At 40.4% G+C, this 14,258-nt stretch overlaps 1 protein-coding gene and 1 pseudogene across 1 annotated transcript in view; one reads left to right on the top strand and one right to left on the bottom strand.

The window, feature by feature from the left end:
- IRS4 (insulin receptor substrate 4) overlaps window positions 1–14,258 on the bottom strand; it is a 16,287-nt gene that overhangs the window by 1,405 nt on the left and 624 nt on the right. The window contains exon 2 of the mRNA XM_005865240.2: window positions 11,098–14,248. Within this exon, the coding sequence (XP_005865302.2) occupies window positions 11,117–14,248 (3,132 nt within the window). The 3' untranslated portion in view covers window positions 11,098–11,116. The remainder of the gene's footprint in view (window positions 1–11,097; window positions 14,249–14,258) is intronic.
- LOC102256188 lies at window positions 431–1,138 on the top strand (annotated as a pseudogene).

The raw sequence follows: 14,258 nt of genomic DNA, 5'->3' as shown, positions 1-14,258 counted from the left end.
TTAACATAAAATAATAGAACATTTTAATAAAAATTAACATTTTTTCTTGAACATTAACTTACCAGATACTGAATAACTGCACAAATTAATAAGCGTAATGCAAATAAACCTATTTTTCTTGTTCTCTGATAGGGAAATACTTCCTGTTGCGCACACAAACAGGTCAGTACAAGACTAATGACGTGGCAAGCCGCTGCTAAAATATTCGCTGCTAGTATTAGTGGAGAGAAATGGTGCGCCTGCGTTTAAGGCGCACAAGGGAAATGAATGCAACACGATTATAGTAACCAGTCCTTAGCAAATATTGTAGTTTGTTATTAATAATTATGTATAACAAGATATTGTAAAAATTAAGTTATGAAATTTTTATTAAAATGTTTCTTACACACCGTTATATTGGCTGGGCCGCAAAAATATTCGTTGTGGGGGTGGGAAGCGACCGCAGGCATGGCCATGTTTGAGCACATGAGAGCGAACGTGGGCAAGTTGCTCAAGGGCATCGACAGATACAAATCCTGAGAATCTGGCCACCCTAGAGCGCTATGTGGAGACACAGGCCAAGGAGAATGCCTACGATCTGGAAGCCAACCTGGCTGTCCTGAAGCTGTACCAGTTCAACCCAGCCTTCTTTTAGACCACGGTCACTGCTCAGATACTGCTAAAGGCCCTCACCAACCTGCTCCACACTGACTTCACCCTTTGCAAGTGCATGACTGACCAGGCCCATCAAGAAGAATGGCCTATCCGACAGATTTTGTACCTCAGAAACTTGCTAGAGACCTGCCACTTCCAGGCCTTCTGGCAAGCCCTGGATGAAAACATGACCTTTTGGGAGGTATAACTGGTTTTGAAGATTCTGTCCGAAAATTTATCTGTCATGTCGTGGGTATCACTTATCAGCACATCGATCGCTGGCTGCTGGCCAAGATGCTCGGGGACCTGACCGACAGCCAGCTAAAGGTGTGGATGAGCAAGTACGGCTGGAGCGCTGATGAGTCGGGCCAGATCTTCATCTGTAGCCAGGAAGAGAGCATTAAGCCCAAGAACACTGTGGAGAAGATCGACTTTGACAGTGTGTCCAGCATCATGGCCTCCTCCCAGTAACTTTGCAGGTGCTTAATAAAGATTTATTTCCTTAGCAAAAAAAAAAAAAAATATTCGTGTGGGCCACATGCAGCACGCGGGCCGCAAGTTTGACATGCTTGTCCTACATGCTTGATAATGTCTTCACCAGATTGTGTGGCACATGTCAAAGAATTTAAGCACAGCCCTGGTGATAGTATAGACTCAATCACTGAATTTCTTCTGAAAGAGCAAAGTCACACCTGCAAAAGAGATTTTCTAGAAATCTAGATCTGTCTAATAAAAAGAAGTTCTGGTATTACTCTCTTGGACTTCTGCTTCTTGAGAGGGTGCATAATTGGGAGTGGCGTAGAGGAAGGGGATTTGGTATACTGAAGAAAGCGCTGAACTGAAGAAAATGGGGATAAATGGTCAGCAAATTTATTATGGGATGCTAGCATTACTTTAAGATCAGATCACATCAAAGTACCAAGTATTCTATTTAATTACAGCCAACCTAACAGAATCCACAGAAAGCATCCTCCAGAGTGGGCTTTGAGTACAAGATCTTGTATTAAACCAACAGTATACATTTTAACTATTCATTTTTTTATCCAAGGTTTTAAACATGTAACAGACTTGCAGCTGAATGTAGCATCAAAGGTCTCAATTTCCCTCCCACTTACTTGTGGCTATTAGTCATAATTCATTATAAAGAGCCATTCCTCCACATTAAAATGTTAAAAAAATAAATGCCCGAGATTAGTAAAGATATTAAGCTTTCCTGTCAGCAGTAGGCTTAGGAAACTGTAGACTCTATGTATCAATCAAGTTTACACAAGATGAAAGGTGTCTGTGATAGCTATAGATGATTCTAGACTAGTATCACAGAATTTTGCAGATCCTATAAGGCATCTCACCTAATTTTGTTTGCTACTTTGTTTTATTATAAAAGATAAAAAATATATTGACATATATAGCACACTGTATGTGCTTTAAAGGGGATTTCTCACTAACTAATATAATACACTATATTTCATATATGTTTTCTCCAGAAATATACAAATTAAGCTCTATATAACTACCCCATCAACATTATACTAATTCTGAAATTAGGGACATTTGTTGTTATCAGAGTTGTTTTTCTTTCTTCTTTACTTTTTTCTTTTTTTAATGACGGAGGCTCTACTAAAAATTTGATTCATATTTCAAATGCTTTCCAATAACAACTAAACCAGAGTTGAGTGAATACTTGATAACATACTAAAATCTATCAAATAATGTGTGGTTTCAAGTATACTTTACAAAATAAACTCATCAACTCTTGATTAACCATGCTAGTAGAAAAGAAGAATGCTATCCAAAACTAGATCATCCAAATGTAATTTAATTTGCTTTTTGAAAAGCATTATGAAATGCTTTTGAGCCACAGGTTTATATTTACAATCCTGTTTTACTTAGACCAATATTAAAATAAGTTTACATTCCCCGTGCACATTGCAAAGAACAGAATAAGGAAGTAACTCAGAAGCTTGCTAGGTGGCAAAGGTAAGCAATTCAGGAACAGTCTGCAAAATGAGTATGAAAGGGCTGGCAAGCACATCTTAGTTCTGCCTTCTGTTCATTTTGATATCATTTCACCACTTGATAGATAGGTAAATGGTGGTGCTTAATAATCTGGTCTGGTTTTCATTATTATTTCCACTTGATATTGACAGATTATAAATAATGACCTTATTGGTATTCTTACTTTTTTATTAACCAAAGATCTTTTAATAACCAGTTAATTGCATCCCTTTTAATTGAATGTATCCTCTTCAAGTAATTCTCTTTAGGAGAGAAAACCTCAATGGACGATTTTCCTACTTCTGCCCCCAAAACCTGGCAGGTATCATTATCTTCTCAAAAACAAATGAAGTAAACTTTTATGTTTCAATTTGTATAATAATATAAACCTGAACATTACTCTTTAATATACTAATAAAGCACACACAACTTCAATATTCCTGGAAATTTATAAAGTGAGCCAAAAAGGCAGTTTTTCAGGGCACTCCAGACCTCTTTATATGAATCATAAACATGCCTCCATTAGTTTGAAGTTCAAAACAGCAATGGTTCCCCTGCCCATAGAAAGCCAAAACTGTAACAATATATCCTCTTCCCACTCTTCCCAATATAGTTGCCTTAGTTATCTTTTCAACTCAAACTTTCCTAGACCTCAAAAAATATTTTTCAAGTTTTTCTGAAATTCCTCACTGTTTATTAATCCACATGCTATCATTGCAAACACTTATGACCACACAAACAGGGACTATCAAATAAAGTGTCTGAAGGCAAATAAATGTAAGGAAATGAAAAGAAATTGAAGCATATACCCAAAGATGAATGTATAATAATGTAATTATATTATTAGTTCAGCGTTGCCTCTGGCCTATATATAGTTTATTTTTTCCAAATAAGAACAGATCATCACACTTTTCTGTGCCTTGTAAATAAATGTATAGAAGGATGATTCCCTAAGACTTGATAAAAACTTAAGTGCTGCCTTTCTTTTTAAAAAATATATATATATTATTGATTTTTTACAGAGAGGAAGGGAGAGGGGTAGAGAGTTAGAAACATCAATGAGAGAGAAACATCAATCAGCTGCTTCCTGCACACCCCCTACTGGGGATGGGCCCGCAACCAAGGCACATGCCCTTGACCAGAATGGAACCTGGGACCTTTCAGTCCACAAGCTGACGCTCTATCCACTGAGCCAAACCGGTTAGGGCTTAAGTGCTGCCTTTCAAGAGTGAATACTAGCAATAATTGTTGCTAATCTTTCCAGTGCCAATCATACCAGCCTATTATCTCCTTCACAGATCAGAGCATCAGATATGCTTCTCCCCATGGTTGCAACAGTATGATGACAGATTTGTCAAAAGAATCTATAAGGGAAATGGATGATGCTTGTAAAATCCTATCTCCTCAAAGGTCATCTCAATTGTTTCACACCTGCCTTGGACCATATATGCATGTTCATTCCAGTCTTGATTATATGGATACAAACTAGTTGGGGATCAGCTACAGGATTTTCATCCCAAGTCAGATTTTCTACTACCTCCCAACACACCATTTTGCTATTTCACTCTGCTGCCTAGTTACTGCAGACTTAAAGAATGCAAGTTACTAGAATTCTAATATAGGCCATCTCTTATTTATAAAAGAGACATATTCCAAGCCTCATTGTTTAGTTGAAACTCAGAATAAATTATCCCACAGAAACAATGTTATAAATAAATGGTGTATAGGTTCATAGGTTCATCTACACATGCCTATATTAAACCTATGCAGTTCCTGAACTAATGAGAGAAACTATTTTGACTATGCCCAACCAGTACTTCTAACATAATTTCTGTGGAAAGAATATTTGAAGTTTCTTTCTTTGAAATATATTTTTATTCATTTCGGAGATAAAGGGAGAGGGAGAGACAGATAGAAACATCAATTATGAGAGAGAATCATGACTGAGAATCAAACCGTGACCTCCTGGTTCAAAGGTCGATGCTCAACCACTGAGCCATGCCAGCTGAGCTCAATTTTGGGACTCCATGAAAATATATCTTCTGGCTATGACAATAGGAATAGTATCCCCAAAACTCAAGCTGCTGAAATAATTTGGGCAAGGTGGCAAACTTGGAAAGGAAACTATGGTAAGAACTTCAGCCACAATAAAGATTCCTTCGTGGGGGCAAGGCTGGGTCTCTGAGTGTGAGGGCAGTGTCATTATGCCTTCAAGGCTGGCGGCACAACTATTAAAAAGCAGGAATTAAAAATCACACTCACTGGTCATTCTCTCAAGCACCTTGGGTGCACATGTGAATAATTTTCAAGGTGAATTTAGAAACAAAGATTTCGTTGTTATTCTATGTTTCAAGTCTACAAAGTAGAAAATTAGTAATCATACAGAAGCAAATTATATAAATTGTGAAAACTAGCTAAAGTGACTACAATGTATGAAGAATTAAGTATTCAGTAAAACCAGAAGGTCTGGCTGGCATCAAACATATTGTGGTCAATCCAACCATGAAAATATCTTTAAACACTAGCCCCACCAGCCTCGGTGCCAGCAAGTGGGAGTAGAGCAGGCAGCACAGCCTTAGACCGGCAGAACAAGGAGCCCTGCAAAGAAGGTTGTTCCTACAAGCTAAGCCTAAGCAGGCTGTGGACTAGAAGCAAGCAATATCTGGGGGAATAAGTCTTCTATGGGCCCCTGTGGGACTCTCAGATTGCTCATCATGCTTTCAGCCAGAGAGTACTAGGAAGGGACATGTTATCCTGAAATTAGGGACACAAGGTCAGCAAAGGGCACATGAGGTTAAGATGTAATATAACCAATGCAACCCTAACCAATAAGAAAGGGGTGTCAGGAAGTTAGCACTTTCTCACTTTACTAAGTAACTACCTAAATACATATTTTCCATTAATTCTAAAAGGAATTAAGTCTTTAGCCAGAAATTATAAGGTACTCTTAAAAAGAAGACAAATCTAAAATAGGATATATGTCTACATTTAAAAAAAATCTTTAAAAATACCTGTTTCTCAGGTTCAGCCTACATTGCCAAAAGGAGATGTGAATGTAAAACCTGTAACTGCATAACCTATAACCAATGCAGAATTGCTAAATAATATATTTTAAGTTCATATGGCAAGCACATTATCTTGGCAACTTTATCAATAACTTTAAAATTAGCAATCTAATAGTGTGGTAAAAACTGTGTGTGTTGTAATATATTAATTTCATTATTATACAAGATGACCTTTTAAATCTCTCATTTCTCACTCAGGGCCTGGCATTGTTTTCCAATAAATGATCCTCACTATCTAAGGGCCTGGTAGCACCTCTTAGCCAAAACATACTGTAGGCTTTAATCAAGCATTTTACAAAAGCTACTTTCCAATACTGCCAATAAAATGTCTGGGCTATTTTTACAGAGTCTTAAAGCATTAAAAGGGTGCTAAACAAAATGAATTTAATATTAAACAAGGATTTTTCTGCCCTAAGAAGAGGATTTGATTTTCAAGGCTTTTAAAATCTACTTGCTTAGCTGTCAAAAGCAAATTTACTTTTTAAACAAATAAAGAACATTTATTTCTACAGTGCTTTTTATTCTGCCTTCTCACTTTATCTTGTTTTGTCTACTATGATGGTTTTTATTAGAATATCAGATTTTATACATATGGAAAAAAATGAAATTAAGAGGCTTTTTTTAATAATTGGCAATGCCAATAAATTATTAGGAAACCAAAGATACCCAACTTCAGTTAAGGAAATTATCATTAATGGAAATTTATTGAGTGCATCCTCATTTCACTTTTCTTCCTTTCAATGTTTCCATGGGATCCAGATATACACACACACTATTTGTGTTTTAGAGGTACAAATTAGCAAACTCCTATTCAAATTAGATTTAAAACACTGAATGTCAGCATAGATCACATTATTTTATTCTAAGATCCATGGCCAAAAACAGTTCAATATAATGAAAATTACCCAAGCTCTGGCAGATGGTTCACCGTTATAATGCTCTGAATGAATTACCAAAATATTGCAACTTCCAAATTCAAGGAAATAGGAAAAGAACATATTTAACATCTGATTGAACAGCAATGTGGTGTGCTGTATGGACCAATGGGCTTGAAATTAGATGTATGGGTTTGATTTTAAGCTCTGCCACTTACCTTTTTGATCATGGGAAAATTCTTAACACCAGCTTCAGTTCCAGTACCCACTTTTCCCCAGTAGAATAATGAATGTGAATGCACTTTGCAAATTATAAGACTATATGCAACTGTAAAGCAATCCATCAATCAAAAGTTGACAATTTAACAACAGTCCCTTTTAAATCACATACAGTATTCCATATTTCTCCCAATACTGGTTATCTTAATCTATTCCAACACAAAAAACTGAAGGTTACTCTAAGAAGCCTGAGTTTGTCCCCATAAGAGCTCCTTATCAATGACTCAAGTATTTTAGTTCATGTTTGGCAATTAAAGAAATGAAAAGAAAACAAGAGGTCTTGTTTGAGTTTTTATGCATGTTTGATATTCTGCGGTGCTCAGTTAAAGTCTTAGTCCTTGTTTAAAGAAGATGTTTTGCTAATAGCCCACATTTTTGCCTTGGAAGTATCACTCTTAGAATGAACACGAGTAATGATTGCCAATAACTTCACTTAACTTTAGTTGAATGAATTCCTCTTTAATTGTTATAGGTCAAATACCTCTACAACAAACGACTATCCAATTCTTTTTTGTGGGGGGGGGGCGGGGGGGGGGGGAATGTTGCCTAAAGTAAGTGACCCATCAATGGTGACTGAGAAATCTCTGCTATCTGGAGAATTTACTCTAGTAATTAATAATAAGTCTAATACAACAAAAACAATGTGCTGCCTGGCTGGCGTGGCTCAGTGGTTGAGTGCTGACCTATGAACCAGGACATCAGGATTCGATTCCCAGTCAGGGCACATGCCTGGGTTGTGGGCTGGATCCCCAGTGTGGGGCGTGCAGGAGGCAAGCTGGTCAGTGATTCTCTCTCATCATTGATGTTTCTATCTCTCTTTCCCTCTCTCTTCCTTTCTGAAATCAATAAAAATATATTAAAAAGAAAACAATGTGCTCTCAGCACCTCTAATTTATGACAAGAGAATTTGGCAGTAGTACACGGAAAAGAAGCTTACACTTCTGTCATGTTAATAAGTGTCTAAAATGTCAAAAGGTAATTAATACAATTTTTTTCTTGCTTTTGAATACCAAGTGCTATCATAACATTGCTACTTTGGCTGACCAAATCTCTTCATTCCTCCTACAACTGCCCTTATCCACCTATCTCTAGAATGAAAAAATTCAGTAAATTTTTCACCTTAAGTCATTTCAAATTCTATACCAGATGCAGCAATAAAAAGACAAAAATGCACATGTGGGTCAAGAGTTAGACTAAACCATATAAGAAACTATATTCTCTTCCTAAGTGCTAATGCTTATAACCCGTGCTTATAAAATGTGAACACTTCACACTTTTAAAATTATTTCATTTATAAATGGTCAAGTCCAGGTTATATTTCTGGGTGTTTCTTTCTAATTGTCTTGAACAAATGGCTTTTAAGTACTTACATATATACTATGTGAGTGTGGGAAATGAGATATATTTTAATTTTATGTGACATGAACTAAGCAATCTCACTGACTTATATAGTCTCACTTCATCTAACTTACATTCTAAACAGATTCCAGCTATAAAGATCACAACTCTGAGCAACCATATAAACGACTTTAAATGAAAGTAAAGACTAAAATGAAAAGTAGGTTTTGAGAACAGAGAACTTTAATTCAGCTTTGTGTTTCTAAAGTTAAGAACAGTAACAACAATGATAATAGTTGTATAATAATTCATGTACAACACTTACTCTGTGCCAGGCACTATTTTAAGCACTTGCCATAAAATAAAATCACCTTTTGAGAGACATAACTGCTAATAAACACTGTGCCTTTATTCCTTTGTCAGAGAATATATTTTGATTTCTACCATGAAATATAGTTTTAATGTTTGATAGGAAGGTGAAGAGAGAGCAAAAACGGGTGACAATTACTCTATAGCCTTAGTCAAAATGAATCAGAATTAACCAGCCTTCTTAACACTTCACACTCTACCATACAATTTACATTAAAATGGTAGCAAATCAATTCCTGCAGTGAATTCTTTCTTTATATCCTTCCTTTTATATAGCTCAGTTAATTACGCCTTTGAATTATCTTCAGGACCAACCATTTCTGCAAGAAACTAAATCATTAGTTTAAAATGTTGAAATTTCACTTCACTGTTAATCCAACAACAAAATAAAATATATTGGCGAAGTGCTTTACCAATATATGTGCTTCCACATACATTCTCTTGTTTCAATCTAAGCCCTGTCCTCCCTGTGAAATACAGCCTCCTTGCCGTAGTCACTCAATACAGTTAGGAATTTCCTCAATGAAAAATACATATAGAGAACATTAAATTGTTAAGATAACTACAAAATCGATTGAAGTTATTTATAAATCAGTAACTTATGCTAAAATAATGATAATTGAATCTGGATAATCCTTGGAAAGTGAGGGTTTATTTAAGGGACAAGATTTCACTAATTTTAATCGTTGCTGAAATAAAAAGTGCTGGAAAGTATAGACAAACCTCTGTGAAAACTTGTCCTTTCCAAGATACCATAGGGACACGGGTAGCTTTAAATATGTATATCACTAAGGGTGTCTTTAGCAGTTAGGCTCAAACAATATCTTGAGACCAATTTTTGGGTGTACCTTTAAAACAGATCTGTTCCTGAAAAGCTGATTATGAATTAAATTATTGGAAATATAATTATATATTTTAAATGCATGGTTTGAGTAGTAGTGATAATCATGTGTGCATTTGTGTTGGGGGAAGGGCTCACAATTTAAAGGAGATCTGAATGGAATCCTTTGGCAAGATAAAGCATCCTTTTGTCCTTTTGATGATCACTCTTTAATGTGTCCATGCCAAAAATGAGTTTTTGTATGGCAAGTTCTCTAAAGCGGGAGGAGAGAAGGGGGGGCAGGGGCAACACCTGCACTAAATAGGAAGCTTGTTAGGTGACTGTTGTGATCAGTCCCCAACTTGTTCTGCCTGATCAAGCACAGTGGGCAGAGTTCCAATCACAAAAGCATTCCAGAAAGCAAGCAAAGCAAAAATCTTCACTAAACTGACTACTGGAATGAAAACTGTTGGGGTCCATCCCTTCCCTTCGTTGGGAAAGAAGCACATTCTACTAAAGAGGGAAGGCACTTGAGACTATGGAAACATCAATCACCTTCTAAAATCATTTCTTGAGAATATCTCCAGACACGCTGATAACGACACTGCACAATGTACACAGTAGATTTACTCAAAGTCTTATTTTCAACTCTGGCAGCTCCTCCTCTTGCTTATTTCTTCCTTTGGTAAAGGAATCCTTTAAAATTCTTCCATTGTTGCAGGGTAGGCTGCCCCTAAGGTCAGGTCTTCCTCTAGCCTTATCATCTTTCTTTCCTGGATTTCCCAGAAGTCACACCAATGAAGACGTTCTAAATGCTGTTTAAACCTTAGAAACAATATTCATACCCATTATCACGTTGTCACCATACCCTCTTTGGGGAGAGTTACATGAAGAAAATGAGGCACAGGGAAGGGGACTTGCCTGTCACTTAGTGACAGAGAAAAAGAACACTCAGTTTCTGGCAATCTGTCCTGTGTGTAAAAACAAAACAAATCAACAGAAAAACACATTCCACAGCCCAATACTCTCTTCTTTTAGTCACCTGTTGTTTTGGATTATTTATGCTTTGTTTCTTCCAGATATTCATGGTAACAACTGAGATTTAACCTTCTTGGTAAATTACAGCAAACTAACATAAGGATGATTGCTTTTTAAAAAGCAACGTTCAGAGAAGAAAGTCATCCACTTCCAAATGCTAACAGTTGATTATTACTGCTTGATATTCTGTGCTCTTATTAAAATTCCTGCAATTAACAATGGGTACTTATAGAAAAACACCCTTTACTTGTTGATTTGAAAATGAGTTCTTGGGATTCAATCCAAGGTGTCTTATTTGCATAAATCATTAAGTGTTAGGGAAGGATATCTGAAAACACCCTCATGCTACATATCCTTAAGTGATAATCGGTTCTTTCCGGATAAAGAAATGATAATTGGATTAAAACTTACGTTTTTGCAAAGATCACAAGGTATTTCATACATAATTAAAATTAAATTCTATTTTCCATGCTAAATAGGCAGCAGCTACTGAAATATTAACTCACTTTGGAACTTTAAAGCACTTTACAAATATATTTTTATTTTGTCGTTGGATTAACACTGAATGAAGTTTCAACAATTTAAACTACTGATTTAGTTTCCCTAACACCTTAGATGTAGTAGTGCATCAATTCATTAAGCACTAACCATGAACTTTAGGGAAATTAATTCTAAAATTACCAACCTCTTTGGGGAGAGTCGAACTATTTGTCCTCAGGTCCAGCGAAGTCCATTCTCACGTATGTGTCTTCCTCGTCAGAATCTTCTCGCTCGGGGAGCCTAGGCAACCAGTGGCGAGGTGGTGGCGGGGGAGCAGCAGCTGCAGCAGCAGCCTCACCAGCCCCGTTCTCACCTCTGGCAAGGTCTACAGATGGGTTTGGGGCTCTAGGGTTGGAGCCACCGACAACGTGGGCACCCCTTACTGCTTCGGCACCAGCAGCGGCACCAGCAGCGTTAGCAACAGGTTGGAACCAGCAGGCAGAGGCAGAGTTAAATCCAGAGGCAGCCTCGAAGCCCGCGGCGGCTGCTCCCATACCGGGGACCGCGGCGAGGGCGGAGGCGGCGGCTAGAGCCCGGCCTACAGCTAAGGTTGGCTCAGAGCCCACAGCGGAGGTCGAGCCTCGGGAGGTGTAGAGGTCTCTCTCCAGGCTGTCGGTAGGGAAAGCCGAGACAGCAGCTCTGGTGGATGCAAAGACACTTTGCGAACGGCTTTGTGGGCTTCTCTCTAGCTCTTCTTCCTGCAGCAGCCTAGCTACAGGTGGTGGTTCTGAGCAGCGGCTAGGGGAGAGAGAAATGTCCATACAGCACTCAGAAAATGGGTCAACCACATAGATTCGACCTGTTTCAGCATCATAGCGAATGGCACGGTCACCAAAAGGCAAGGCTGGTGCCATTGCTGGGTTGAAAGTCACTTCAATGTACTCACACTCTTCCTCATTAGCATTGCTACCTGTAGCACTGGTAAGAAGAGGCAGAAGTGGCCTAGTACTGTCCAGAAAGAAGCGGTTGGCACCTGGAATAGCTCTTAAAAGATTTGAGAGGACGTTTGTTGCATTTCGAAATGGCACTCTGAACTCAATATTCATGTAATGAGAAAAGGCTGACTGTCTGGGGTTAGCAATTATGCCCCACGAATGTGGCAGTCCTTGAGTAACGGGGGCTGGTGTATTGCTACTTCTTTTAGTGAAGTCAAGGTTGACGTAGTCACTAGAGCTGTCAGCCTCTCTCTGCTCACCTGTGGGCTTTTGTGTTTTTGGCTCGATTTTATTTCCTTTTGTAATAAAAGAAAGTTGGTTAGGTCTCTTAGCCTGGTCCTTGGGGGGCCCATCATCTGAAGGCTTTGGAGGTGAACTCCCATCTCCAGGCTTTGAGACTGACTGGAGGGTAGCTTCAAAGCCCTCAACTGAAGGCTTTGAAGCTGCATATTTGGGGCCCCTGATTGAGGAGGCTTCTTTGTCTAGGCCCTTCCCCAGGAGTTTTCCAGATAACATCGGTACATACTCACTGTGGTCACTCTGTCCCAATGGGGAGCTCCGAAAAGTTTTTGGCAGAGAGAAGTAGGAGCTCCAACTTTTGGAGGAAGAGCCTCCCTGAGGATTTTGGGGTTTTTTTGGAATTGCACCGGCTCCAGGAGCCATAAACATGTAATCACTGTCACTGTCATTGTCCTTAGAGTCATCCTTTTTATAAGGATCAGATGCTTTTGGAGGAATTGGGGCAGGTGGTGGGCTCACTCTGGGAAACATCATCATGTACCCTCTTGAATCTTCAAAAGAGGCTCGGGAGTGATACTTTACTGAAGCAGAAACATTTTGAGGAGCCATTGGCATATAATCACTGGAGCTTTCCAGAGGGGCAGCCACCCCTGGCCTCATTGGCACATATGGGTCGTCCTCGTCCTCATGAAAAGCTCTGGCTCTGTGAGGACCCCGAGCTGCACCTTCCAGAGTCTCTGTATCTTTGACTTCTTTGCGTTCTTTTGTGGCTGTTCTGTCAGCACAAAAATAAAGTCGGAACCTTCCCCCAGACTTCCCTTTTCCACCAGTTGCTCCTGCTGGCGGAGGCGGAGGTGGAGGTGGTGGGGGTGGTGGCATTTGCTGTTGCTTGCTTTGAATTAACTTGCCAAAGTAGGATCTTTTCTTCAGAGATTTTGCCCACTCACCATTGCCATCGGAATCTTTCCCACTTCCTGAGCCTTTGCCCCCTCCAGAGTTCTTGCCACCACCTGAATGATGGCCATCTCCTGGTCCCTGGCCACTACCTGAGCCGTGCCCACCACTGGCTCCCTGGCTACTGCTGGAACCGTGCCCACCTGCGGGGCCCTGGCCATTTCCTGAGCATTGGTTTCCTCCTGCACCTTGGCCCCCTGAGCCCTGACCACCACTACATCCCTGGCCACCTCCGGAGCCCTGCCCCCGGCCTGAGCACTGGTTTCCTCCTGAGCTCTGGCTACTGGAGCCTTGGCCACTTGAGCCCTGGCCACCTCCTGAGCCCCAATTGTTCATGGGCATGTAGTCACCTGTGTTTCCTTCCTGACCCGCTTGGCCTTGAGGATTGCCTTCTTCCCCAGAGTTGCCAGAACCGGAACTAGACGCTTCAGAAAACAGGCAAACTCTGTCGCTGGGAGGTTCTGCAGTCTGCCGAGCACGCACCGGGCAGGGTGCTAGGCGTCGAAAAAAGCTGGCCGGCACAGAAATCGTTCTCCTGGACCTGCGCGCTCTGGGCAGGTGCAGTCTTCCTCGCCTGGAGTGGGGCACAGGCTCGCTGGGTGTTACAGAGTGCCTGGTGAGGAGCATCTCGTTTTTTCCATCACCGATGGCCCGGAGGTGGCAAAATTGTTCAAAGCGGGACCTTCTTAGCCAGCCGCCGGGCTCCAGCGGCACCATGTCCAGGTGCCTCCTAGTGGACAGCAGGGTTAACAGGTGGGCCCCGATGCTGATGCTGTAGCTGCGGCAGCGGGCTCGGTATTCGTCTGCACACAAGGCTTTCATCTTCTCCAAAAAGAGCTCATGCATATTTTGGGCCACCACACAGTCATCGACCTGCATCCAGAGCTCCCCTGGACCGATGACGGTGGACCTGCCGACTTCCAAGAAGAAATACTGCTCAGAGTGTCCGCAGCGACGGATGCTCAGGAGCTGGACCACCACGCTGGCCACCTCGGTATTCAGCCTCACAAACACAACCTCCTCGTCGGTAAGACAGAGCCGGAACACGCCGCTCAGCTCTTTTCTATGCCCCAGCCCCCTGGGTTTGACTATTACCTGCCACACATCTTTGTAGAACGGTGGCTCCGCCACCGCTGGGGCCGCCAGCGCGACCGGCTCTCCATCCAGCTGCGCGCAG

The sequence above is a fragment of the Myotis brandtii genome, unplaced genomic scaffold, assembly GCF_000412655.1.
Source record: "Myotis brandtii unplaced genomic scaffold, ASM41265v1 scaffold199, whole genome shotgun sequence".
NCBI lineage: Eukaryota > Metazoa > Chordata > Mammalia > Chiroptera > Vespertilionidae > Myotis > Myotis brandtii.
This window is presented reverse-complemented; position numbering and strand designations above follow the sequence as displayed.